The 26,827-nt window shown below is 48.5% G+C and overlaps 2 protein-coding genes across 3 annotated transcripts; one reads left to right on the forward strand and one right to left on the reverse strand.

Moving 5' to 3' along the window:
* Positions 1-248: 248 nt before the first annotated feature.
* Positions 249-2,621, reverse strand: CLPS (colipase). Of its 2 annotated transcripts, XM_002816800.5 has the most exons (3): positions 2,503-2,621; positions 998-1,120; positions 249-544 (listed from the first exon to the last, which is right to left on the reverse strand). In XM_002816800.5, exons 1-3 carry the CDS (start codon positions 2,584-2,586, stop codon positions 413-415), a joined length of 339 nt encoding a protein of 112 aa, XP_002816846.1. In that variant the 5' UTR covers positions 2,587-2,621; the 3' UTR covers positions 249-412. The 2 variants fall into 2 exon arrangements, with proteins under 2 accessions (XP_002816846.1, XP_009240066.1); XM_009241791.4 differs by lacking the exon at positions 998-1,120.
* An 8,109-nt stretch (positions 2,622-10,730) lies between these two features.
* Positions 10,731-25,032, forward strand: LHFPL5 (LHFPL tetraspan subfamily member 5). Its single transcript, XM_054558758.2, has 3 exons — positions 10,731-11,424; positions 20,321-20,557; positions 25,004-25,032. Exons 1-3 carry the CDS (start codon positions 11,013-11,015, stop codon positions 25,012-25,014), a joined length of 660 nt encoding a protein of 219 aa, XP_054414733.1. The 5' UTR covers positions 10,731-11,012; the 3' UTR covers positions 25,015-25,032.
* Positions 25,033-26,827: the final 1,795 nt, after the last annotated feature.

Below are 26,827 nucleotides of genomic sequence, written 5' to 3' on the forward strand. Positions count from 1 at the left end.
AGAACTGGAGGGACAAGGAGGGCATCCCAGGTAGGCGTGACTTCTTCTTAGAAATGGAGGGCTTCCCAGGCTGGCTGGGCCTCCTTCACAGCTTTGTCTTCAGTCTCCAATCTGTTGGGCCACATCCTCTCCAGCCCCAGACCCATCCCTTGTTCTTCTGACCTGCCTGAAGCCTGCCCTGGTGGACCAAAGGCCTGATGCAACTTCAGAGAAGATGCTGACTCAGAAAGAATATGCAGGAGACTGGGAAAGGTTTGCAGGAGGCCTTTAATTGTGAAGAGCGCAATCAGAAAACAGATGTGCTGGTCAAGGAGGCGGCCAGCCCGGGAAATGCGCTGGAGCAGGGGAGAGGTGCCCCTGCGCCTAGTGGCCTACAGCATTCTGGGCTAGGTGTGGGAGTGGGTGGGCAATCTCACTGCTTGGAGCGTCCAGCATCGTGGCAGATGCCAAAGTTGGTGTTGGTGATGGCGCCTACGATGGTCTTGTCTCCCTCACAGGTCAGGCCACGCTCACAGGGACACTTGTAGTAAATCCCGTAGAGCGTCTGCAGAGACACAGCCAATGAAGTCAAGGCTATGGGGGGATACTTTGGACATCAATTGTCCCCTGCCTGACCTAGAGAACCAGTAGGCCAGCCTGTGTTTTCGGGGAGTGCCTCTCCCACCTGCCTCCCCAGGGGTGCCGTGGGCCCTGGAGACCCCAGTTCTGACCTCTGCTCTGGCTTATTTGCTCTTACTAGCTTGATCTCTCTGGGGAGCCTCTATTTACCCAGCCAGGAAATGGGGATAACAAATCCCCACCCCCACCCATCTCACTCGTCACTTGGGAGGGTCAAGAGAGATGATGGGATGGGAAAGTGCTCTGACACCTGTTGACCTCCCTCTCGTCTCCTCAACATTCAGTGTCCAGGCTGACTCCCCTCCCTGATCCCACTCACAAGTGTTCAGGGCCCTCCTCCCCATTCTCCCCCACCCACGCCAAGTCCTCAGGCACTCACCTTGACAGAGCACTCGCTGTTCTCGCTGGCCATGGATGTGCAGCGGGCCAGGCCCAGCGCACTCGAATGCTGGCAGCAATTGCTCTTACACTGGGCACTATTCATGCAGAGCTCACCGTTCTCCTGCCAGGAGCAGCCAGTCAGCCCAGGCCCCACTCCCTCAGGTCCCTTCTCCATTCAGACCTGCACCCACCACCCACTACCACTAACAGTGTCTCCCCTCGTAGGGATGTGTGTGAAGGAGTCCATCCCCTGGGTCTGGTGGCCTCTGTGCCCGCCACCCACGTGAGAAGTGGGCATGCGGTGACAGAGAAGCAGCCCTGCGCAGAGGGTCAGGACCTCCGGTTTCTAGTACCGGCTGTGCTACCAACCTCCTGTGTGACTCTGGGCGAGTCACTGCCCCCCAAGCCTCAGTGTTCCCATTTGGAATGTGCACACGAGGCCCCTAGACAAGCTCTCCAAACCTCTCTGGGTCCCACACCCCTTTAAGGAGGCGGTGAAGATTGCATCTCCCTGCAAGACTCCTTCCTCCCCCAACAGATCTGATCTATAATCTCCAAGGGTCCTGGACCTCCAAGTCCAGCCATGGCCCCAAGTTAAGAGAGTTCAGAACCTTTCAACCATGTGGACGTTCTGGAAGGGCTTTCCCAGCTAAGATCCATGGTGGAGAGGTGGTGTGGGGCAGTGGTGGGGCTGCAGCTGAACCACTTTCCAGCTATGTGACCTCAGGCAGGTTGCTCACCCTCTCTCTGTCTGAAGACAGGGCTGACTCTGAAAACACCTCCCTCAGTGGTTATTATGAGAACAGAATGAGTAAACATCTCCAAGGCATCTTGAACTGTGTTGGACACACAGTAAGATGCCACCATAAGTCAGAAGCTGGAATGATTGGCGCAAAGCATTTTCTCAGGATGGAAGCCCAGGGCTCTGGATTTTTACAAAGCTCCCTCACAGGGCCAGGTGAGGTGGCTCACGCCAGTAATCCCAGCACTTTGGGAGGCCGAGGTGGGCGGATCACGAGGTCAGGAGTTTGAGACCAGCCTGGGCAACATGGTGAAACCCCGTTTCTACTAAAAAAACAAAAAATAGCTGAGCGTTATGGCAGGTGCTGTAATCCCAGCTTCTCGGGAGGCTGAGGCAGGAGAATCATTTGAACCCGGGAAGCAGAGGTTGCAGTGAGCCGAGATTGCGCCACTACACTCCAGCCTGGTGACAGAGTAAGACTCCGTCTCAAAAAAAAAAAAAAGAAAAAAAAAGGTCCCTCATAGCCAGGTTGAGCTGCTGCTCTGAGCATGCTCCAGTTGGAGCTGGAGAGGGGCTAATCGGCCTTTCCTGTGGCCCCTGGGAAGAGGCATAGGACAGGACATGGGAGTAAACAGAGGGATGCAAGATGCCACTCCTGCCAGTCCCTGCCAGTCCAGTTGGGGACATCAGAGGTCAAGGTCCAAGCTTAGGAGGTCTTCATGTGGGGACTCAGGAGGCGCCTCCCCTGAAGACCCTCTTACCAGGTTGATAATGATCCCCCGGGGGCCAGGAGCTGCACAGGCCACAGAAAGGGCGACCAGCAGGAGGATCAGGATCTTCTCCATGGCGAGTGGGACAGCTTGTGTGGGTGGCAGGAGACAGAGCCAGCTGTGGTGATGGGGCTATAAAAGGGGCCCTGACCTCACGAGACCCACCTGCATCCCACAGGGCTGGCCGTGGGCAGAGGCACAGCTGTGGCCAATCTGCTGTGAGGCGGTTCCTGATAAGGAAACTGGGTGAGTACCTGGTGGCCTTTTGTGTGTGTGTGTGTGTGTGTGTGTGTGTGTGTGTTGGTGATAATTGTGTTGCATCATGGTTAAGAGTGTGGACTGTGTACAAGTTATTAGTGAGGCAAACTCACTATCTGTTCCAACTATTCTGCCTTTCATCTTATCTGTCAACTAAGGATAATTTAAAGAGTTGTGAGGGTTGAATTAATACACATTTATATGTGTTACATATATATAAACATGATTATATACAATTATAAGAATATATTTATATTGTATATTCCCATATGCCGCATAAGCAGTGGGTAAGGGTGGCTGCCCTTGTGTCTTGAGCTCCTGGGCAGTGCCTGGACGAGTCCGAGGCAAGAGAGGCACCTATGGTGTGAGTGCCTGCTTACATCTGTGTACTCAGGGCCTCTCTGCCTCACCATAGTCAGGCCTTGCCTTTGGCCCACCCAAGCCCAGGTGTCTAGCAGTGTCAGACTCCAGGGACGAGGATCCCAGCCTCCCACCCCTTAACCTTCCTTCAGTCTCCTCGGGGGATTCCAGGCCATGCCCAGATCCCTGGGGCTGACAGCTCTGCAACCCTCAGCAGGCCGGGGTGTGTGTGCTTTCACTTTGGCACCCTCCCCCTGCCCTCACACCAGGGGGCTGCCTGCAGGCGTGACTCAAGGGCCCTTAGGAGGCCCTTCCTAAATGCCTCTCTCCCCTTTCCTTTCTACCACACTTACTATCTGCAATTCCAGCATCAGATACTCACCCCTTTAGTTAAGGTTTCCACTCACACTGCCCCCTACCCAAGGCCACGTGCGCGCATGAGCAGTCACTAGTCCTGGCTGAGAATGAAGAGGTCTTGTGAGCCTCAGATGGAGCAGGGGCCTCAGGAAGCTGGGAAGGGCACAGCTGCCTGAGTTTGCTCAGGCATGGGAACAGAGCAGCTTTTCCTGAAGGACTAGTCATGGCAGCCAGAGGCCCCTGCCCTTCCCCTCTCCATCCCAGGAGGTAGAAGACAGCTCCACTGAGAGGCCCAGGCCTCAAGCACAGCTTTTAATTTAACTTAATTTAATTTTCTGAGACAAGGTCTCACTCTGTCACCTAGGCCGAAGTGCAGTGGCGCCATCTTGGCTCACTGCAGTCTCCACCTCCTGAGATCAAGCAATCCTCCCCCTCAGCCTCCCAGGTCTAAAACTCATGGGCTCAAGCAATCTTCCCACCTCGGCCTCCTAAAGAGTTGGGATTATAGGTGTGAGCCACTGTGCCCAGCCTCAAGCACAGCTTTGATCCAGACCAAGCTGGCTTCAAAACTCAGCATTTACTAGAGCTACGTGGCCTCAGACACATTATTGAAAGGGAAGCTCCCTGAACCTCACTTTCCTTATTTACCTTAAGGGGATAACGCCTCCTACTTCCTGAGGTCATGATTAAAACAATGCACGTGGAACACCTTCGGAAGTGCCTGGCACATGGCGGGTGCCCAGCCATGTAATATGACTCCCTTCCTCTCACCTTTACATCCCTGGGGTGTGGAATGTAGAGAAATAGCTGGAGGAACAACCAGGAGACTCTCAAAATGAGAAAAACCAATTTGGTTCCAGCGATGCAGAAATACCATTGATGAAAGAACACTATCCCCTCTCTCTTTTATAAAACTCAATGTTTGAAAGCACTTTTTCCTATGAGTTCACTCTGATCCTTTCTTCTGTTTTCTCTACCTGCTCCCCACCCCCAGGACCTCTGTGAGGTGAGCCACAGGGAAGGGAATCACTATTCCCTTCTCACAAGTCAAGATGGAGACTGGCAAAGGAAGCAGAGGAGTGATTTCTCTCCATGAAGGGAGCTGTGAAAACCATCAGCCCTGTCCCTAGTTGGTCTCAGCCAAGCTCACAGAGGAAAAAGGCTGGGGTTTTTTCCATTACAAATGAAGTGTAGCAAAGAGAACTTTGACATTGTATGTGCTTCTAAAAGAAAAGCAAAAATTAAGTACGTGTCAATGAAAAGAGTCAAACTCTGTACAATATTTGAATAGATTTATTCTGAGCCAAATATGAGCGACCATGGCCTGTGACACAGCCCTCAGGATGTAACCGCTCAAGGGGTTCACCTTGCCCACTACCTAGACAGAGCCGATTCATCAAGACAGGGAAATTGCAGTGGAGAAAGAGTATTTCATGCAGAGCCGGCTGTGCAGGTGCAGGAGACTAGAGTTTTACAGAGCTGTTCTTGCTGTTGAGACAGAGTTTTGCTCTTGTTGCCCAGGTTGGAGTGCAATGGCGTGATCTCGGCTCACTGCAACCTTCGCCTCCTGGGTTCAAGTGATTCTCCTGCCTCAGCCCCTCGAGTAGCTGGGATTACAGGCGCCCACCACCATGCCCAGCTAATTTTGTATTTTTAGTAGAGACGGGGTTTCACCATGTTGGTCAGGCTGGTCTCGAACTCCTGACCTCAAGTGATCCACCTGCCTCAGCCTCCCAAAGTGCTGGGATTACAGGCGTGAGCCACCACGCCCAGCAGGCAGCAGAGTTTTTGAAGATAACTTGGTGGGTGGGGGGAAGCCAGTGAGCCAGGGGTGCTGATTGGTCAGAGATGAAATCATAGGGACTCAGAGCTGTCTTCGTGCACCCAGTCAGTTCCTGGGTGAGGGCCACAAGATCAGATGAGCCAGTTTATTGATCTGGGTGGGGCCAGCTGATCCATCAAGTGCAGGGTCAGCAAAATATCTCAAGCACTGATCTTAGGAGTAGTTTAGGGAGGATCAGGATCTTGTAGCCTCCAGCTGCACGACTCCTAAACCATAATTTCTAATCTTGTGGCTAATGTTAGTCCTACAAAGGCAATCTAGTTCCCAGGCAAGAATGAAGTCAGCTTTGGGAAAGGGCTGTTACTGTCTTTGTTTAAACTATAAACTAAGTTTCTCCCAAAGTTAGTTCAGCTTACACCTAGGAATGAACAAGGACAACTTGGAGGTTAGAAGCAAGATGGAGTCAGTTAAGTTAGATCTCTTTCACTGTCTCAGTCATAATTTTGCAAAGGTGGTTTCAGAATGAGGAGAAAACAAAGAAAATGACCCCCTTTTGAGCACTCCGTAGCTTTTATGGCACCTCTACTTGCCAAAGTTTATGTAAAATGGAAATAACATGGTCTTTGTGCACATTTACATTAAGGAAAAAGAGCCTTAAGGTTGATCTGCAAACTATAGAATTCCTAAGTCATCTTTTTCTCTATTTTTCTTTTCTGCCTCCTCTAAATCTTCCTTCCTTCCTTTCTTCCTTCCTTCCTTCCTTCCTTCCTTCCTTCCTTCCTTCCTTCCTCCCTCCCTCCTTTCCTTCCTTCCTCCCTTCCTCCCTTTCGACAGAGTCTCACTCTGTTGCCCAGCCTGGGGTGCAATGGCACAATCTCGTCTCACTGCGACCTCTGCCTCCCAGGTTCAAGCCATTCTCCTGCCTCAGCCTCCTGAGTAGCTGGGATTATAGGCACCCGCCACCACGCCCAGCTAATTTTTTGTATTTTTAGTAGAGATGGGGTTTCACTATGTTGGCCAGTCTGGTCTGGAACTCCTGACCTCATGATCCGCCCGCTTTGGCCTCCCAAAGTGCTGGGATTACAGGCGTGAGCCACCGCACCCGGCAATCTGCTGTTATTTTTCTATTAGGAGAAAAACCACTGTTTAGATCCAACAAGTTGTTTCTGCAAGCCAGGTGAATTTGTATTTATCTCATGGCTAAAAGTTCTGAAGTAAAAGCTACAGGGTGTGTGTGTGTGTATTTAAAAGGCCTTTATAATTTCCATACTTTTATGTTTAATTGGCAATTAAATCTGTTTTAATTTCCCTCTAGAACACCAGACTTTTCTCGCTGCACCTTATAATGTAAATTTTGCTATTGGACTTTCACCTGAACTGTTTCCTTTAATATGCAAATTTAAGGCTATTTAGCTGTCAACTGCCTAGGGTTGTGAAAGAGATTATCAAGAATTTGATAACTCCTGAGGTCAGGAGTTTGAGACCTTCCTGGCCAACATGGCGAAACCCCGTCTCTACTAAAAATAGAAAAATTAGCTGAGGATGGTGGCAGGCACCTGTAATCCCAGCTACTCGGGAGGCTGAGGCAGAAGAATCGCTTCAATTTGGGAGGCAGAGGTTGCAGTGAGCCAAGATTGCGCCACTGCACTCCGGCCTGGATGACAAAGCGAGACTCCATCTCAAAAACAAACAAAAAGAATCTGAAAGATTAAAATAGGATTAAAAAAAGGTTTTTATAAATCTCTAAGATGTACTTCTATAGGCATGCCTGATATGTCTATGTATTTATGGGTGGTGTGTGCAATGTTTCACTACTGAAAATAAATAAAAGAGCTCTAATTGGCTTAAGAAAATAAAAGCACTTGAATGAACACTTTATCAGGAAAAAAGAAAAGACTAGTCAATGCTGTTTCAAGTTTATGTTATGTAAGTAAAATCTATAATAAATAAGCTAGCTTCAAAATTATTATTAATGTTGGGATTACAGGCGTGAGCCACCATGCCCAGCCACTTTTTTACTATTAGAAACAACCTGAGCCGGGCGTGGTGGCTCACGCCTGTAATCCCAGCACTTTGGGAGGCCGAGGCGGGCAGATCACTTGAGGTCAGGAGTTCGAGACCAGCCTGACTAACATAATGAAACCCCATCTCTACTAAAAATACAAAATTAGCCGGGCATGGTGGCACATGTCTGTAATCCCAGTTACTTGGGAGGCTGAGGCTGGAGAATCGCTTGAACCTGGGAGGTGGAGGTTGCAGTGAGCCAAGGCTGTGCCATTGCACTCAAGCCTGGGCATCAAGAGCGAAACTTCGTCTCAAAAAAACAAAAAACAAAACAAAACAAACTTACTGGCCGGGCACAGCTGTAATCCCAGCACTTTGGGAGGCCAAGGCGGGCGTTTCACTACATCAGGAGTTCGAGACCAGCCTGGCCAACATAGTGAAACCCTGTCTGTATAAAAATACAAAAATTGGCTGAGTGTGGTGGCTCATGGCTGTAGTCCCAGCTACTCGGGAGGCTGAGGCAGGAGAATCACTTGAATCTGGGAGGTGGGTGGAGGTTGCAGTGAACCGAGATTGCACCACTGCACTCCAGCTTGGGCAACAGAGTGAGACTTCGTCTCAAAAAAATAAATAAATAAATAAATAAAAGTGAAAAAGTGAAGGGCCAGGCTCAGTGGCTCACGCCTGTAATCCCAGCACTTTGGGAGGCCAAGGCAGGTGGATCACTTTAGGTCAGGAGTTCGAGAGCAGCCTGGCCAACATGGTGAAACCCCGCCTCTACTAAAAATACGAAAATTAGCTGGGTGTGGCAGCTCATGCCTGTACTCTCAGCTACTTGGGAAGTTGAGACAGGAGAATCGCTTGAACCCGGGAGGTGGAGGTCATAGTGAACTGAGATCGAGCCACTGTACTCCAGCCTGGGTGACAGAGCAAAACTCCGTCTCAAAAAAAAAAAAAAAAGGTGAAACTGACAAAACATACCGAACGGAAAAAAAGTAATAGGAGAAAATATTAACATTATAATGCTAAGTGAAAAAAAATGTATACAAAATTGTACATACGGCCGGGTGCGGTGGCTCATGCCGGTAATCCCAGCACTTTGGGAGGCCGAGGCGGGTGGATCACCTGAGGTCGGGAGTTCAAGACCAGCCTGACCAACATGGAGAAACCCCATCTCTACTAAAAATACAAAATTAGCTGGGTGTGGCGGCCATGCCTGTAATCCCAGCTACTCGGGAGGCTGAGGCGGGAGAATCACTTGAACCAGCAAGGTGGAAGTTGCCGTGAGCCAAGATTGCGCCACTGCACTCCAGCCTGGGCAACAAGAGTGAAACTCTGTCTCAAAGAACAAAAAACAAAACAAAACAAAAAACTAGCCGGGCATGGTGGTGCATGCCTGTAATCCCAGCTACTTGGGAGGCTGAGACAGGAGGATCGCTTGAACCAGGGAGGCGGAGGTTGCCGTGAGCCAAGATCGTGCCATTGCACTCCAGTTTGGGCAACAAGAGCGAAACTCTGTCTCAAGAAAAATAAAATAAAAATAAAATAAAATAAAATTGTACATACATCATCCAATCATGTAAAGGAGTATGTTCAGAAGGGGGAAACTGCAGGGATTAACAGTGGTAATAATAATAATCACCAACATTTTTGAGTACTTTCTCTTTTTTTGTTAAAGCCCAGACTGGAGTGCAGTGGTGTGATCATGGTTCACTGCAGCCTCGACCTCCTGGGCTCCAGTGATTCTCCCACCTCAACCTCCCAAGTAGCTGCGACTACAGGCAAGCACCACCATGCCTGGCTATGCCTGGCGAAGTTGTGTATTTTTTGTAGAGACGGGAGTCTTGCTATGTTGCCCAGGCTAGTCTAGAATTCCTGAGCTCAAGTGATCGGACTGCCCGGCCTCCCAAAGTGCTGGGATTAGAGACCACTAATGTACCTTTGAGCACTTTTTAAAAAAAATTCTTCTTATTATTTTTTGAAATGGAGTTTTGCTCTTGTTGCCCAGGCTGGAGTGCAATGGTGCGATCTCAGCTCACTGCCACCTCTGCTTCCCGGGGTTCAAGCAATTCTCCTGTCTCAGCCTCCTGAGTAGCTGGGAATACAGGCGCCTGCCACTATGCCCGGCGTAAGTGCATTTCCTGCATTTAATAGATGGAGAAACTGAGGCTCAGGAAGAAAGGTTAAGTCCATGGATGGTTACTTAGTAAGAAGCTCATTCAAATCCAGGCCTGTTGAACCCCAAAGTCCATGTTTTTAAAATTGTCTTGTCTTTCCTTAGCTCCGGATGTTGGTGTTATGATTTTTTTTTTTTTTTTTTTGAGACGGAGTCTTGCTCTGTCACCCAGGCTGGAGTGCAGTGGCGCGATCTCGGCTCACTGCAAGCTCCGCCTCCCAAGTTCACACCATTCTCCTGCCTCAGCCTCCCCAGCAGCTGGGACAACAGGCGCATGCCGCCACGCACGGCTAATTTTTTTGTGTTTTTAATAGAGACGGGGTTTCACTGTGTTAGCCAGGATGGTCTGGATCTCTTGACCTCATGATCCGCCTGCCTTGGCCTTCCAAAGTGCTGGGATTACAGGCGTGAGCCACCGTGCCTGGTGGAATTTTCCTAGTTCTTTACACTAGCCATGTATTTACCTATAAAATCAGGAGAATATGTATACATATAATATATTAAAACATATATATATATTTAAAGGGGGAAATATGTAACAAACACATAGAAACAAGGGGAGAAAGGCATTGTATTTGACAAAACACATATGTTCAGGTCTGAGAAGGCTCATAAAGAATGTTGTCTGCTATACTTTGTAGTTGCTTCTGTTATCACACAATCAGTCTGCATATACAGGCGTTTTATATATATATTTATATAGACTACATATATACATATATTATATATGTAAATATTTCACTGTTTTTGAGGACAGGGGCCCTGTCTTTTTTATCTGTGGTTTTGCTTAGATGTCCTCCAACATAACCTTAACACATAGTATGCTTTTAGAAATCGTTGACTGAATGCTAAGGACGAAAAACCAGTGACCAGAAGGCAACCAGGAAAGGCTTTGCTGACCTCCGGAGTGGTGGAGTTGGAGCTTCTGGGAAGACGACTAGGGAGCCAGGCACGGGCGGGGTGGGATGGGATGTGGACAGCGCTTTTGCGGCAGGAAAGCGTTTTTGCGGCTGGAATTGAGCAGTAGGAACGTGTCAGTCACATCCCCACCTTCCCAATTCTTGTCATCTCGGTTCAGGAAGATGAACGGCGTTCCGATTCCCCGGGGCGGGGGCCTGTAGTGGGAGCTCGGCCCCTTCCCCGCCTCTGCTGCAGGCCCCGCCCCTCGCCCAGAACCCCGGGGCGCTGGCCGCGGTGCTGAAACGGCGCCCTCCGCGGACGGAGGAGGGGGGCGGGGCTCTCGGGAGCCGTGAGCCGGGAAGGGAGACTGGCAGGGCGGCGCCAGCAGGCCCGAGACCCTAGTGGGCTTGGGAGGAGGCAGGAGACTGGAGACAGCCTCGGCTAGAGCGGACACAGGCACCTGGCAAGCTTCCCTTGACCAAATCAAGGTTGTCCTTGTCCTATTAAGCCTCTTCCCCTTGCCTTGAAGGGACCTCACCTGGTGCCCTGACCTCAGCCTCCTCCCCAAACCCCGCTGGGGAGTGACCTGCTTCTAGGCCTCCATCCACAAAGCCACGGATTTGCAGCCCACGGGACTCCAGCCCAGGGCCTGCTGCCCTCACCATGGTGAAATTGCTGCCGGCCCAGGAGGCAGCCAAGATCTACCATACCAACTATGTGCGGAACTCGCGGGCCGTGGGCGTGATGTGGGGTACGCTCACCATCTGCTTCTCCGTGCTGGTCATGGCCCTCTTCATCCAGCCCTACTGGATCGGCGACAGCGTCAACACACCGCAGGCGGGCTACTTCGGCCTTTTCTCCTACTGCGTGGGTAACGTCCTGTCCTCCGAGCTCATCTGCAAGGGCGGTCCCCTAGACTTCTCCTCCATCCCCTCTAAAGCCTTCAAGACTGCCATGTTCTTTGTGGCCTTGGGCATGTTCCTCATCATTGGCTCTATCATCTGCTTCAGCCTGTTCTTCATCTGCAACACGGCCACAGTCTATAAGATCTGTGCATGGATGCAGCTGGCTGCGGGTAAGCAGGGATGGTGGGAGGGCAGGCAGGGGCCCATCCCGGGGCCACAGCTGCAGCTGCACCATCCCACCCTCTGCCGGGGCTCTGGGCCTTAAATTTAGCTGTTCTCCTATAGCGCAGTCCTACTCAGTGCTCTGCAGAAGATTCTGAGGAGTTGAGAATCTTAGAATGCAGAGGCAGAAAAGACCTTAGAGATCAAGCTGTCCAACCCTCTCATCCTACAGATGAGATTCTGAGCCCAGAACCTCATCTGAGCCCAGAACCTCATCCGTAAGGGGAAGTGACTTGCCCAGGAGCACACAGTTGCCGGTCCTGACTCCCAGGCCATCACATCAGTTTTTGCAGCTGTGAGAGAGAGAAAGAAGGAAGCTTCCATTGTTGGCCATGTGGGAACAGGACTCAACCCTAGCACAAAGTAGTGACACCAGTCAAGCACATTCTAGATGCCTTCATCTCCCACCTCTGGGCTTTTGTTCTTTTTAAGAGTGCCCAGAACTCTGTCTCATTCTCTCTCTCCCACTCCAAACTGCTGTCAGATTCTAAGGTCTCTTGCTGATTTTCGAGTGTTACTATTATGCAGGGTATGACCTTGCCTATAGAAACTTTCATCTAAAGTCCCCTCTTTCATTGTGGAGTGAAAGTCTTTTTTCCTTGATTATGGGATTTTATACTTAAGGCAGCAAATGGAGTGATATTTTGTGAGGTAGAGGAAGCTATTTAGGGTCCTTTTGTTGTTGCTGTTGTTTGTTTGTTTGTTTTTTGAGACAGAGTCTCACTCTTTGGCCCAGGCTGGAGTGCAGTGGCATGATCTCAGCTGACTGCAGCCTCAGCCTCCTTGGACTTAGGTGATCCTCTCACATCAGCCTCCCAAGTAGCTGGGACTCCAGGTGTGCACCACCATGTCTAGCTAATTTTTTTGTATTTTTTGTAGAGATGGGGTTTTGTCATGTTGCCCAGGCAGGTCTCGAACTGCTGGGCTCAAGCGATTTGCCCGCCTCAGTCTCCCAAAGTGTTGGGATTTCAGGTGTGATCCACAGCACCTGGCCTAGGGTCCTTTAAAACAATGTGGGGGCTGGGCACAGCGGCTCACACCTGTAATCCCAACACTTTGGGAGAGAGCATCACTTGAGCTCAGGAGTTTGAGACTAGACTGGGCAAAATGGCAAGACCTTGTCTCTAAAAATAATAATAATAATAAATAAAATAAAACAAATAAAACTGTGGGGTAGGCAGCTACTTGTGCCCTGAGGCAAAACCTCCCTGTTCCTTTTTCCTGCTCCTAGCTCAGGAAGGCTTCTTGGTCCTTGTGCCAAGTGGTCTTGCTCTTCTCTGTAGCCCAGGAAGAGGGTTAAGACCTTATGCTGCAGCCTCTGGTACCTTGGTCCCTGCGCACCTCAGGGGCCACGCACAAACTGTCCATGTCAGTGAGATGTCCAGGAGTAGTGCTGGGGGCTGGAAACTAGAGTGAAACCATCTCATTGGTCAGAATGAGAAGTGCTGTCATCTTTAAGAGGGAGACTGAAACAGGTATCTGAGTCCCAGACCACCAAACACGCAGATTCAAGACTGCAGAGTTGGAGGGGACCCCAGAGAGCTATATCCAACCCCCAACTATAGATGAGGAATCTGCTGCTGAGAGAGAAGACCAGACTTGGCCAAGGCTATAGCAAATCAGCAGGCAACTGAGGACCTGGAAGAATTAAGGCAGCAGTTCCTAAGAAACTAGATCTATTCCTAAGATGTTTTTACTGAGCCACATATTTACATAAGTATAATGATTTATGAAATATCTTTACATATATTATCTGGAGGAGCCCCAGCACAACCCATTGAGGTGGGTATTTCTCTATTTTACAAAGAAGGCCCCTAGTGGGTAACTTGTCTTTGAGCATACAAGTAGGAAGGGTTACACCTTTGATTCCAAATCTTGCACCCAGGCTACTCTACTCACATGGCTTCAGAGTTCCCAGCAAATCCCCTCGCCACCTCCCTGTTCTCTGTATGATAAGAGAGAGGCCGGGGCAGGGGTGGGCAGTGGGGAGCAAGGTAGGTGGTGGCCATGTCAAGAATGATGGTGGGGGCAGGCGCAGTGGCTCATTCCTGTAGTCCTAGCACTTTGGGAGGCCAAGGAGACGGGATTGCTTGAGGCCAGAAGTTCAAGACTTCAAGACCAGCCTGGACAACATAGTGAGACCCTATCTCATATATATATATATATATATATAAATTAAAAATAATAATAAATAATAATATATATATCAATAAAAAATAATAATAAGGCCAGCTGCAGTGGCTCAGGCCTGTAATCCCAGCACATTGGGAGGGCGAGGTGGGCAGATTGCTTGAGCTTAGGAGTTTGAGACCAGCCTGAGCAACATGGCGAAACCGTGTCTCTACAAAAAACACAAAAATTAGCTGGGTTAATAAAAATGTTGAATATATATATATTATTTAATATATATTCATTTTATGTATATATATATATATATATATATATATATATGAACAAAGGGAAAATGAAGATTTAGCAGTTTTATGCCAAAGAGGAGTGAAATAGACCCTAATATGCTTGCCAGCTCTTCTTCCCTATCAGGGTTATGGGATGCTGGAGACACAACCATCTCTCTCATTCTCAGGGCTATCTGCAAACCCCCCTTCCCTGAAACATCCCCCAACAGGTGCCATGTGTGAGCAGGCAGTGCCAGGAGGGGGAGGGGTTGCCAGGCCATCTGAGTCAGACACTATCTGGGTCGAAAAGCTGGAGACACTGATAGCAGAGGTGGCCAGGTGCCATCTCATGCAACATTTATGTTAGGGAAGGCAAGACTGGTGTCATGTTCCATTCTGCTGTGCTGTGGAAGGGGAAATGAGCCAAAGGGAGAGATGCAGAGTGGGCGGGTCCCATATCCAGCAGCTGGAGATATATCCATTCATTAGTACCCTTGCCAAGAAGCCTGGGAGCAGGGAGGGGGCAGGGGCAGGGAGGACTGATGCTTGGGCAATGTGGGGCTGCAGCTTAACAAGATTAACTGGGCTTCTGGGTGCCAGGTATAGGCTGAGAATTGTCCCAGCTCCTAGAAACACAGGTAGACCAAACTGCTTGTCTTCTCTGAGTCTTGGTAACCTCTTGTCTTAGTCAGTTTTACTTAGTTCTATTTAGTCAGGGCTGCCATAACAAATTACCATAGACTAGGAGGCTTAAAACAACAGAAATTCATTTCTCACAGTTCTGGAGGCTGGAGGTCTGAGATCTGGGTGCCAGCATGGCATTAGCACGAGATCTCTGGTGAAGGCCTCTTCTAGGCTGTAGACTGCTGACTTCTTGATGTCCTCACGTGGTGAAAAGAGGATGACAGGGCTCTCTGAGGTCCCTTTTATTTATTTATTTGCATTGATGATTATTATTATTGAGTCAAGGTCTCAAAAATGATTATTTTTACCCAGGCTGGAGTGCAATGGCATGAACATGGCTCATTGCAGCCTTGACCTCCCAGGCTCAAGTGGTCCTCCCTCCTCAGCCTCCCGAGTAGCTGGGACTACAGGTGCATGCCACCACGCCCAGCCAATTTTTGTATTTTTTGTAGAGATGCGGTTTCACCATGTTGCTCAGGCTGGTCTGGAACTCCTGAGCTCAGGCGATCCGCCTACCTCAGCCTCCCAAAGTGCTGGGATTACAGGCGTGAGCCACCGCGCCCGGCCTTATTATTGTTTTTAATTGACATAATAATTGTACATATTAATGGGCTACAGTGTGATATTGTGATACATGTATACAAGCTGGGCTTGAAATCCAGGCAGCCTGGTCTAATGTTTCCTAGCTTTTCCCACTGAGAAAATGAAGGTAATTAGCATATCCATCACCTCAAACATTTAAAACATTTCGTTGAGTTGGGACGATTTCAAATTTGCTGTTCCAGCTATTTGAAAATATACAACAGATTGTTGTTGGTTATACTCACTCTACAGTGCTAGAGAACACTAGAGCTTATTCCTCCTATCTAGCTATACTTTTGTATCCATTAACCAACCTTTAGCTGCCCCCCATCCCCTCTGGGGTCTGTTTTATAAGGATTCCAATCCCATTCATGAGGGCCCTACCCTCATGACCTAATCACCTCCCAAAGGCCCCACCTCCTAACACCACCATACTGGAGGTTAGGATTTCAACACAGGAATTCTGGGGGGAACAAACATTCCACTGTACCCCATCTGTAGAACATAGCAGCAGTACCTGCTTCAGGGGGGTTCTGTGAAGATGGGATAATAGAATGCATGTAAAACACCTTGCACATGGTAGGTGCTCAGTACCTGTGAAAAACACAAAAAACAGGCTGGGCATGGTGGCTCATGCCTGTAATCCCAGCACTTTGGGAGGCTGAGGCGGGCGGATCACGATGTCAGGAGATTGAGACCATCCTGGCTAACACGGTGACACCCTGTGTTACAAAAAAATACAAAAAAATTAGACAGGTGACATAATCCAGGATGCAACTGGGGAAGCCCCAGGCACAGCTGCCCTGTGGACAGGGGGTAATCCCTGCCCACATTTTTGTAAATACAAAAATGTGTAAATACAAAAATACATTTTTGTAAATACAAAAAAAAATCCACATTTTTGTAAATACAAAAAAATACAAAAATAAAAAATTAGCTGGGCTTGGTGGTGGGCGACTGTAGCCCCAGCTACTCGGGAGGCTGAGGCAGGAGAATGGCGAGAACCCAGGAGGCGGAGCTTGCAGTGAGCCAAGATCACGCCACTGCACTCCAGCCTGGGCGACAGAGTGAGACTCCGTCTCAAAAAAAAAAAAGAAAAGAAAAACACCAAAAACAACTTTATCAGTGAGCATGAGAAGTGATGCCATAGTAACAAACCACTCCCAAATCTTGGTAGCTTAGAACAAAGGTTTATGTATTTCTTGCTTATGGTCCGTGTCAACTGGGGATCGGTGAGGGCTTGGCTCTCACTGCTGTCTCCTGGGACCCTCACTAGGGGCATCAGTCACCATCAGCTGTCCTCGCATCAGAGGGAAGGGAACTCTGGGAGGTCTCCCACTGCAGCTAAGTGCTGTGGCCCGGAAATACATACATCTCTGCTCACATGTCATTGGCCAGAGGAAGGCAGATGGCCTCACTTAACCTCAAGAGAGCGGAGCAAGGAAGTACAACCTTGCCTTGCACCTGGAATATTCGTGAGCAGCTCTAATGGCATCCATGTCACTGAAGTGGCTTCTGTCTGACTCCAATGTCAATAATAATAGCAGTGACTAACATTAATTGGCCACTTACCATGTACAAGACATCTTAGTAAGCGTTTTCTGTAAATGATCACACTTAATCCTCACAGTGCGGCTATGAGTCAGATACTTTACAGACGACAGGACGGAAGTCAGAGAGGGTAAATAACCCGGCCTGAGAACACTGTGCTGGCTGCTACTTAGAGCCTTGAGATGCCACAACTGGGGCTGACATCCACTGTCCCCAGAACCGTGGGTGGACAGGTGGAGTGCTCACAGGGGACTGTGGCACCAGCACCCTGTTTCCAGGTCAGAGGCCCTGGGCTTTTTTCCGGAGCCCCCACAGGAAGATGGTGCAGGAGGGGAGGGGCCACAGGAGGAAGTAATGGAGAGAATGCAAAGCCTGGAAGGGCAGCTCCTTCCCACCTTCACCTCTGCCCTTGAAGCCAGGGGCCCTGCCAGGCACTGGAGGGCTGGACTCACATCAAGTCGGGGAAGGGCTGGCTACATAGGTTTCACCACGGAGCTGTGGATGGCTCCCTCTCCTCCACGGTGGGTATCTTCCTGAACACTTAGTTTATCAGTGAACACGTAGGAAGTCTGAAATGTCATCACTAATTACATTCAGCCCCTGGGAGAGATGTCATGTTCTGGGGGTGGAGGGAATAAACTTTGAAGTCAGGAAAGTCAGGAATGGAGAATTCAGGCCTTGGCCCTGTCATAGCTGGATGACTGGATGGCTGGTAAGTCACTTGGTTTCTTTGAGCCCTCGGTTTTCTAATGTGTAAAATGGGGATATTAACAGCCAGCCCACTCCACAGAAAGGTGGCCACAGTCAAGATGGTACATGAAGTATTTTGTGATCTATAAAGAACTATCTAAATAAGCTTCTCCTAAAAAAAATCGAAGGAAGCATGATACATTTAGGTGGGGAGGTGGGACCCTGAAATTTCCATTTACTGTGCATTTGTTTGACCTCCTGACCTTCTTTGTAGAACAAGCTGGGAGCAGGGAAAGTAACTTTAGGCCCGAAGAGGTGCTTCTCTGAGGGGCTCCTGAGTAGGGTACAACCTTGGGACTAGAGAGCCTCCAGACCTGTGGGAAAGCAGCACAGATAAGGGGAGCACCCCCTGCCCTCGGGGCAGCTGTGCCTGGGGCTGGCTGCCCCAGTTGCATCCTGGATTATGTCACCTGTCTGTGCTTCACCCCAGCAAAGCTAAGGTGAGGGGGTGGTTTGATGGAAAGGGATGGAAGAAGTGAGGGGAAAGTGGGGGCAACAGAAATTTTAGCTGTAAATAATAAGTCAAGTAAGGCACAGGGTGGGATAATAACTCTCACAGTCAACTCTTATGGAGTGCCAAGTCTGTGCCCGGCACTGTTCTACACTCTTTTCCAGTATTAACTCATTTGAACCTCGCTGTAACCACAACAGGAAGGTTGGGGTTATTATCTCCATTTTATAGATGAGGAAACTGAGGCAAACAAAGCTTAAGTATGGCTGGGCACGGTGGCTCACGCCTGTAATCCCAGCACTTTGGGAGGCCAAGGCGGGCGGATCACTTGAACCCAGGAGTTCGAGACCAGCCTGGCCAACGTGGCGAAACCCCGTCTCTACTAAAAATACAAAAATTAGCTGGGCGCGGTGGTGCATGCCTGTAATCCCAGCTACTCGGGAGGGTGAGGCAGGAGAATCATTTGAATCCGGGAGGCGGGTGTTGCAGTGAGCCGAGATTGTGCCACTGCACTCCAGCCTGGGCGACAGAGCGAGACTCTGTCTCAAAAAAAAAAAAAAAAAAAAAAAAGAAAGAAAGGAAAAAGAAAGCTTAAGTCGCTTGCTCTGAGTCACATAGCTAGGTAGCAGAAAGCTGGGTTTGAAATCCAGGCAGCCCAGTCTAGTGTTTCCCAGCTTTTCCTACTGAGAAAATCACCTGGAAGAGTGATTTTGAAAACAGGGAATATTGAACCCAACCATGACCTAGGAACTAGTATTTTTTTTTTTTTTTTTTAGATGGAGTCTCGCTCTGTCGCCCAGGCTGGAGTGCAGGGGTGCCATCTCGGCTGACTGCAAGCTCCGCCTCCCGGGTTCACACCATTCTCCTGCCTCAGCCTCCCGAGTAGCTGGGACTACAGGCGCCCACCACTATGCCCGGCTAATTTTTGTATTTTTAGTACAGACGGGGTTTCACCATGTTAGCCAGGATGGTCTCGATCTCCTGACTTTGTAATCCGTCTGCCTCGGCCTCCCAAAGTGCTGGGATTACAGGCGTGAGCCACTGGGCCTGGCCAGAACTAGCATTTTACCTTATTTTTTTGTGCATAGGTTATATGCAAAGGAATCAGCATTAAAGATTCCAGGGGCTTCTTTTTTGTTGTTGTTTGTTTGAGATGGAGTTTCGCTCTTGTTGCCCAGGCTGGAGTGCAATGGCGCAATCTCGGCTCACCGCAACCTCCACCTCCCGGCTTCAAGCAATTCTGCTTCAGCCTCCCGAGTAGCTAGGATTACAGGCATGCGCCACCACGCCCAGCTAATTTTGTATTTTTAGTAGAGATGGGGTTTCTCCATGTTGGTCAGGCTGGTCTCAAGTTCCCTACCTCAGATGATCCGTCCGCCTCGGCCTCCCAAAGTGCTGGGATTACAGGCACGAGCCACCGCACCTAGCCTCCAGGGGATTCTTAAATTTAGGGACGTGTAGCAACTGGACTATGCTGTACTGGGTAAGAGTGAGGAGGAAACCTGTTTGCTTGAATGGAAGGCTTTTGAAGGAAGCAGCCAGGGACAGTCTGGAAAGCCTTCCTATATTCATTAAATCTAAGATACCTGAGTTGTAGGACACACTGTTACTCTATGCACTATAAAAACAAAATATACTGATAATCCGGCCATGGCCTGACACTTTCTTTTTCTTTTTCCTTTTTTTTTTTTTTTTGTTTGAGACGGAGTTTCGCTCTTGTTGCCCAGGCTGGAGTGCAATGGTGTGATCTTGGCTCACCGCAACCTCTGCCTGCAGGGTTCAAGCCACTCTCCTGCCCAAGCTGTGACCCCAGTAGCTGGGATCACAGGCATGAGCCACCACTCCCTGCTAATTTTGTATTTTTAGTAGAGACGGGGTTTCTCCATGTTGGTCAGGCTGGTCTCAAACTCCCGACCTCAGGTGATCTGCCCGCCTCGACCTCCCAAAGTGCTGGGATTACAGGTGTGAGCCACAGCCCCCAGGCTAGATGTTTTCTTATTGAGCTTATTTCACAGATGTTGTAAGTACAAAGAAATGTACATCTCAGCAGTGATGAGTTCTTTGGGCTGGGACCAGATCCTGGAGGGCTTTGAAGCCAGGGTAGGTGGTGCCTGGTTGTGTCCAAGGTGAGAATGGCTGAGGGCCTGGGAGGACCACCTGGTGTGGTGGCAGAGCCTGCCTGGGCTGAGGAGCTCAGCTCTGCCTCCGCCCCAACTACTGGGTCTCAGGGGCCAGTTGCTTTAACTCTCAGAGCCTCAGTTTTCTCACCTGTGTTCTGCAAGAAGGATGGTAGAGGCTGCCTCTCGTGCCTCCTGAGGCTGTTAACAGAAGGAGAAGGGAGGTGACAACATAACAGCAGTGCAAGGTGGGGGAGGTAGCAGGCTGGGCACACTCTGCCTGATGCCATCTGCACCCCTCCTTCCCCCTCAGCCACAGGCCTAATGATTGGCTGCCTGGTCTACCCTGACGGTTGGGACTCAAGTGAGGTGCGGCGCATGTGTGGGGAGCAGACGGGCAAGTACACGCTGGGCCACTGCACCATCCGCTGGGCCTTCATGCTGGCCATCCTCAGCATTGGCGACGCCCTCATCCTCTCCTTTCTGGCCTTCGTGTTGGGCTACCGGCAGGACAAGCTCCTCCCTGACGACTACAAGGCAGATGGAACTGGTAATCATCCAACTCCACAATGGTGTCCCCTGCCTGGAGACCCTGGGATGTGGGTGGGGGTTCATCTTAGCCAGTCCTCTAAGGCTTGGCCCCTGGCCAAGGTATGGGGACACCAAGACTAATCAGACACACCCCTTGTCCTCCCTGAAATCAAAGGCCAGTGGAGGGTTGCAAGCTAGCAGGTGATAAGGCGATCTGTGATAAAGGAATATCCCCCTCATCCCTCTACACTCTCAGAGGCTATAGGGGAGAGAGCTGCAATCCAGCCTTGGGGGCTAAGTGTGGTCTCCCCTAGAAGGAGGCACTGAGGCTGGGTCTCGAAGTAATATTCCTGGGAGTTTGTTGGTGGAGATGGGGAACAACAGGAGATGAGTTGCTGGAGAGGGAGTACGACCTTGAGAACAGGCCAATGAGGGTGCAGAAGTGACAGCTCCTGCAGTGCAGCTGGTGGGAGCCTGAGATCCCTGGAGGAACAGCAGCCTTGGGATTCTCGTAATGTTCGTCCTGTTTCAATTCCCTCCCATCAAAATCCTACCTGTCAGTCATAAAAGTCAGCTGTAGCTGATCCTTGGGGCCTAAGCACACCCTCCAGGAAGCCCTCCCTGATTGCTTCCCATTACTCCCTTCTTCCTAGGGTGCCTTTCGCTTCTGTTTCTCATCGGGCTCTTCCCCTGCCTGTCTTGGGCTAACTTTTTCAAAGCAAGAATTTCTTCCCCGAGTCAAGGGCAAGGCTTGTCTTGCACCCCTGTGAATCCCCAAATGCCTGATCTCAGCAGGTGGCCATCACTGTGGACCTGTTACACCTCAGGGACCTCTCCAGTCTCTTTTCCCCATAGCTGTCTTCACATTAGCCCTCGGATTAGAAAGAGCAGCCAAACTCCTCTGTCCACTATAACCAAGGACTCTTCCCACATGAGGAACTTGAAGCCCAAAAGGGAGAGTCACTCAGAAGTTCCCAGAAAGGCAGTGGCAAAGAAGAGTCCAGAAGTCAGGTCCTCTTGCCAAGGCCGGGGCCCACTGCTCCATAAGGAAGTGATAGGAAACATTTCATCCTTCTTTGGGGGTGAGAGAAGGATAACCACCTGTTATGTGGTTAAAGATGAAAACAGGCCAGGCACGGTGGCTCATGCCTATAATCCCAGCACGTTGGGAGGCCAAGATGGGTGGATTACAAGGTCAAGAGATCAAGACCATCCTGGCCAACATGCTGAAACCCCATCTTTACTAAAAATACAAAAAATAGCTGGGTGTGGTGGCTCGCAGCTGTAGTCCCAGCTACTCGGGAGGCTGAGACAGGAGAATCTCTTGAACCCAGGAGGCAGAGCTTCAAGTGAGCTGAGATCGCGCCACTGCACTCCAGCCTGGACGACAGAGCGACACTCTGTCTCAAAAAAAAGAAAAAAAAGAAAAAGAAAACAAATTACTAGAAAGAGCTGGGCCAAGGAGGAGAGAAGGAGATTTCTTCCCATCACAGTAGGGTAGATTCCTATAGTTCCTGGGTCAGGGAAAGGCCTAGGTTCCAGATCCGTTGAGGATTCTATAAAGGGAAGAAAAAATGAACTAGTAGGGCTGGGTGCAGAGGCTTATGCCTGTAACCCCAGCACTCTGGGAGGCCAAGGCAGGCAGATAACTTGAGGTCAGGAGTTTGAGACCAGCCTGGCCAACATGACGCAACCCCATCTCTACTAAAAATACAAAAATTAGCTAGGCTTGGTGGTTTGTGCCTGTAATCCCAGCTACTTGGGAGGCTGAGGCAGGAGAATGGCATGAACCCAGGAGGCGGAGCTTGCAGTGAGCCGAGATTGCACCACTGTGCTCCAGCCTGGGCAACAGAGCAAGACTCCATCTAAAAAAAAAAAAAGGAAATAAACCCAAACATTTATGGCTGATTGATTTTCAACAAGGATGCCAAGACTATTTAATAGGGGAAAGAATAGTCTTTCCAACAAATGGTGCTAGAACAATCAGATCTCTATATGTGAAAGAATGAAATTGAACCCCTACCTCACACCATATACAAAAATTAACTCAAAGACCTAAATGCAAATATAAAACTATAAAAATCTTGAAAGAGGCCAGATGCGGTGGCTCATGCCTGTAATCCCAGCACTTTGGGAGGCCGAGGTGGGTGAATCACGAGGTCAGATCGAGACCATCCTGGCTAACACGGTGAAACCCTGTCTCTACTAAAAACACAAAAAATTAGCCAGGCATGGTGGTGGGAACCTGTAGTCCCAGCTACTCAGGAGGCTGAGGCATGAGAATGGTGTGAACCTGGGAGGCAGAGCTTGAAGTGAGCTGAGAATGTGCCACTGCACTCTAGCCTGGGCAGTAGAGTGAGACTCCATCTAAAAAAAAAAAAGTCTTAAAAGAAAAAAATAGATAAAGCAGCTTTCATTAAAATTTAATTTTTTTTTGTTTCAAAAGACACCATCAAGAAAGTGTCAAAGACAGCCCACAGAATGGAAGAAAATATTTGCAAATTATAATTGGATAAGACCTAGAATCCAGAATATATTAAGAACTCCTACAACTCAACAATAAAAAGACAGATTACCCAAGGCTTAAAATGGGCAAGGGATTTGAATAGACATTTCTCCAAAGAAGATATACAAATGGCCAATTAGCACACCAAAAGATGCTTAACATCATTAGTCATTATAAAAATGCCAATCAAATCCACATTGAGATACAATTTCACACCCACTAAGATGATTATAATAAAAAAGGTGAATAATAATAAGTGTTGGTGAGCAACTGGAGAAATTGGAACCCTCATTTACTGCTAATGCAAATCTTTTGCAACTGCTGCAGAAAGCAGCCTGGCAGTTCCTCAAATGGTTAATCACAGAGTTACCATATGACCCAGTAATTCCACTATTGGGTATACACACCAGAAAATTAAAAACAAATGTTCACACAAAAACTTATACACAAATGTTCATAGCAGCATAGTAGCCAAAAAATGGAATACAATTCAGTGGTTTTTAGTATATTCCATCTCCTGATGAACAGATAAACAAAATGTGTATATCCATGCAATGAAATATTATCCAGCCATAAAAAGGAATGAAGTAGTAAGAATTGCTACCATGTGGATGAACCTTGAAAACATGTTAAATGAAAGGAACCAGACACAAAAGACTGGTTTCCATTTGTATATATGTGATTCGATTTCTATAAAATATTCAAAATAGACAAATCCATAGAGACAGAAAGCAGATTAGGAGGTGGCTAGGAAGGAGGGGAAACAAGAGTGACTGCTAATGGGCACAGGGTTTCTTTCTGGGGTGATGAAAATGTTTTAGAATTAGTGATGATAGTTGCACAATCTAGTGAATATACTAAAAGCCATATATATATATATACATATATATATATATTTTTTTTTTTTTGAGACAGATTCTGGCTCTGTCACCCAGGCTGGGGTGCAGTGGCACGATCTCAGCTCACTGCAACCTTCACCTCCTGGGCTCAAGTGATCCTCCCATATTAGCCTCTCAAATAGCTAGGCCCATACCACCACACTTGGCTTTTTAAAAAAAATTTTTTTGTAGAGATGGGGTTCCACCATGTTGCCCAGGCTGGTCTCAGAATCCTAGTGCCCACCTCGGCCTCCCAAAGTGTTGGGATTATAGGCATGAGCCACTGCACCCAGCTTGTTAGTGAATTATATTAAAAAAAAAAAAGGATTGTGCTGAGGATCTCATAGTATATATAAAGCACTAACAATGCCTGCACATTGCAGGTGATTAATAAATTAGTTCTCCCTTTTTTTTTTTTTGATGCCACAGTAGCAGATCTGATAGTTCTGTCTCCTTTCTGTCTTTCCAGCATATTCACTTTTTTTTTTCTTTGAGATAAAGTCTTGCCCCATCATCACCCGGGCTGGAGTGCAGTGGCGCGATCTGGGGTCACTGTAACCTCCGCCTCTCGGTTTCAAGCGATTCTCCTGCCTCAGCCTCCCAAACAGCTGGGATTACAGGCACGTACCACCACGCCTGGCTAATTTTTTGTATTTTAGTAGAGACGGGGTTTCACCTTGTTGGCCAGACTGGTCTCAAACTCCTGGCCTCAAGTGATCCACCTTCCTCAGCCTCCCAAATTGCTGGGATTGTGGGTGTGAGCCACTGCATCGGGCCATATTCATTTTTTATATCACCCATCTGCCCAACCAATAACAGCTAATGTGCTTCAGCTGCCGAACAATGCCTTCAGGCACTGGAAGTACAGTGGTTGAGGGAAATCTAAGTTGGAGCTTATGATCTGGTAAGGAAGACAATCATGCGATACAGTTACAAGCTGATAAATGATATGAACAAAAAAGTGCAAGCTTTCTTGAGAGTAAGAGGAATCTGATGTAGTTTGGAGATGGAGTAGTGTGCAGGAAATTATCCTGAAAACGAGACTTGGTAGTAACGTATACTATTCTCTCCTTCATTACAGAGGAGGTGTGAAGCAGCTGAAGGGTCGGTGAGTAATTCTATGGGAGGGTGGTCTGCGTGCCCTTAGAAGGGCTGGGGCTCGGTGAGTAATTCTATGGGAGGGTGGTCTGCGTGCCCTTAGAAGGGCTGGGGCTCTCTGCTTCCTTACCGAATCCTCAGGCAGCAGGACACCAGGGGCTGGGCTGTAAGGCTGTAACGCTGCTCGGGGAGAGAAGAACAACACCCCACTGGGGCAGGAGCTATTTGGCCTCTGAGACCTTCACTGGGGAGCAAACAGGAAGCCTTTAGTTTTACCTGTCTTTTTTTTTGAGACGGAGTTTTGCTCTTGTTGCCCAAGCCGGAGTGCAATGGTGTGATCTTGGCTCACTGCAACCTCCGCCTCCTGGGTTCAAGCCATTCTCCTGCCTCAGCCTCCAGAGTTGCTGGGATTACAGGTGCGTGCCACCATGCCTGGCTAATTTTTTGTATTTTTAGTAGAAGTGGGGTTTCACCATGTTAGCCAGGATGGTCTCCATCTCCTGACCTCAGGTGATCTGCCTGCCTCCGCCTCCCAAAGTGCTGGGATTACAGGTGTGAGCCACCGCACCTGGCCTTACTTGTGTCTTGAAAGGCAGAAAAAGATCAGGGAAAGAAGAAATAATTTCAAACAGGCAGGTGGTTAGTTTTACAAATTCATGTTTTATGGAGCCTGGCACACAAGAACAGACTGTTTTTAGAAGTCATTATTGTAATTTGGACCCTTATTTTCAGAAATAATTTTTAAGTGATTTGTAAGAAACATACTAGAAAACCTAATAAAATAGAAAATAAAAGTCATAGAGAGAAATACAAACATTCAAAAAAACTAGGCTAATAGTATTACTGTCTTGAGTATTAAATTTAGCTCTGATTCTTGATAGCCGAGGCAAAAAGAAAAACAGTAAGTTAACCAGTTTTAATGTCTGGTTTAAAAAGAAGCGCAACATATTCATTTATCTTTTAAGTTTTCAAACATTTGTTAAATGTGATTTAACAAGAACATTCAGGAATGCATTTAAAAAAGAAAAAGAGGACTGGGCGTGGTGGCTCACACCTGTAATCCCAGCACTTTGGGAGGCTGAAGTGGGCGGATCATGAGGTCAGGAGATCGAGACCATCTTGGCTAACACGGTGAAACCCTGTCTCTACTAAAAATACAAAAAATTAGCTGGGTGTGCTGGTGGGCACCTGTAGTCGCAGCTACTTGGGAGGCTGAGGCAGGAGAATGGCGTGAACCCGGGAGGCGGAGCTTGCAGTGAGCCGAGATCGTGCCACTGCACTCCAGCCTGGGCGACAAAGCGAGACTCCATCTCAAAAAAAAAAAAAATAATAATAATATAATAAAATAAAATTTAAAAAAGAAAAAAGAAAAAGAAACCCTCACAACAGTGTTACCTCCCTAACAGCTGTCTTGAGGACCTACAGCCGACCAGGCACTTTGTGTGGGAAGAAGGGTTTAGCTCCATTTAAGGTGTTTTTATTTTTGCAAAGTACCTTCCAATCCTTGACCACATATACTTTAAAAATAATCACACATAAAATTGTCACCTCCACCTCCCGCACTTATTAGAGCATGATTCTCAAACTTCAGTGTGCATACAGTCATCTGGGAATCTTGTTAAAATGCAGATTCTGCTGGGTGCAGTGGCTTATGCCTGTAATCCCAGCACTTTGGGAGACTGAGGCAGGCAGATCACCTGAGGTCAGGAGTTGGAGACCAGCCTGGCCAACATCGGGAAACCCCATCTCTACCAAAAATACAAAAATTAGCTGGGTATGGTGGCATGCACCTGTAATCCCAGCTACT

The sequence above is a fragment of the Pongo abelii genome, chromosome 5, assembly GCF_028885655.2.
Source record: "Pongo abelii isolate AG06213 chromosome 5, NHGRI_mPonAbe1-v2.0_pri, whole genome shotgun sequence".
Classification (NCBI taxonomy): Eukaryota; Metazoa; Chordata; class Mammalia; order Primates; family Hominidae; genus Pongo; species Pongo abelii.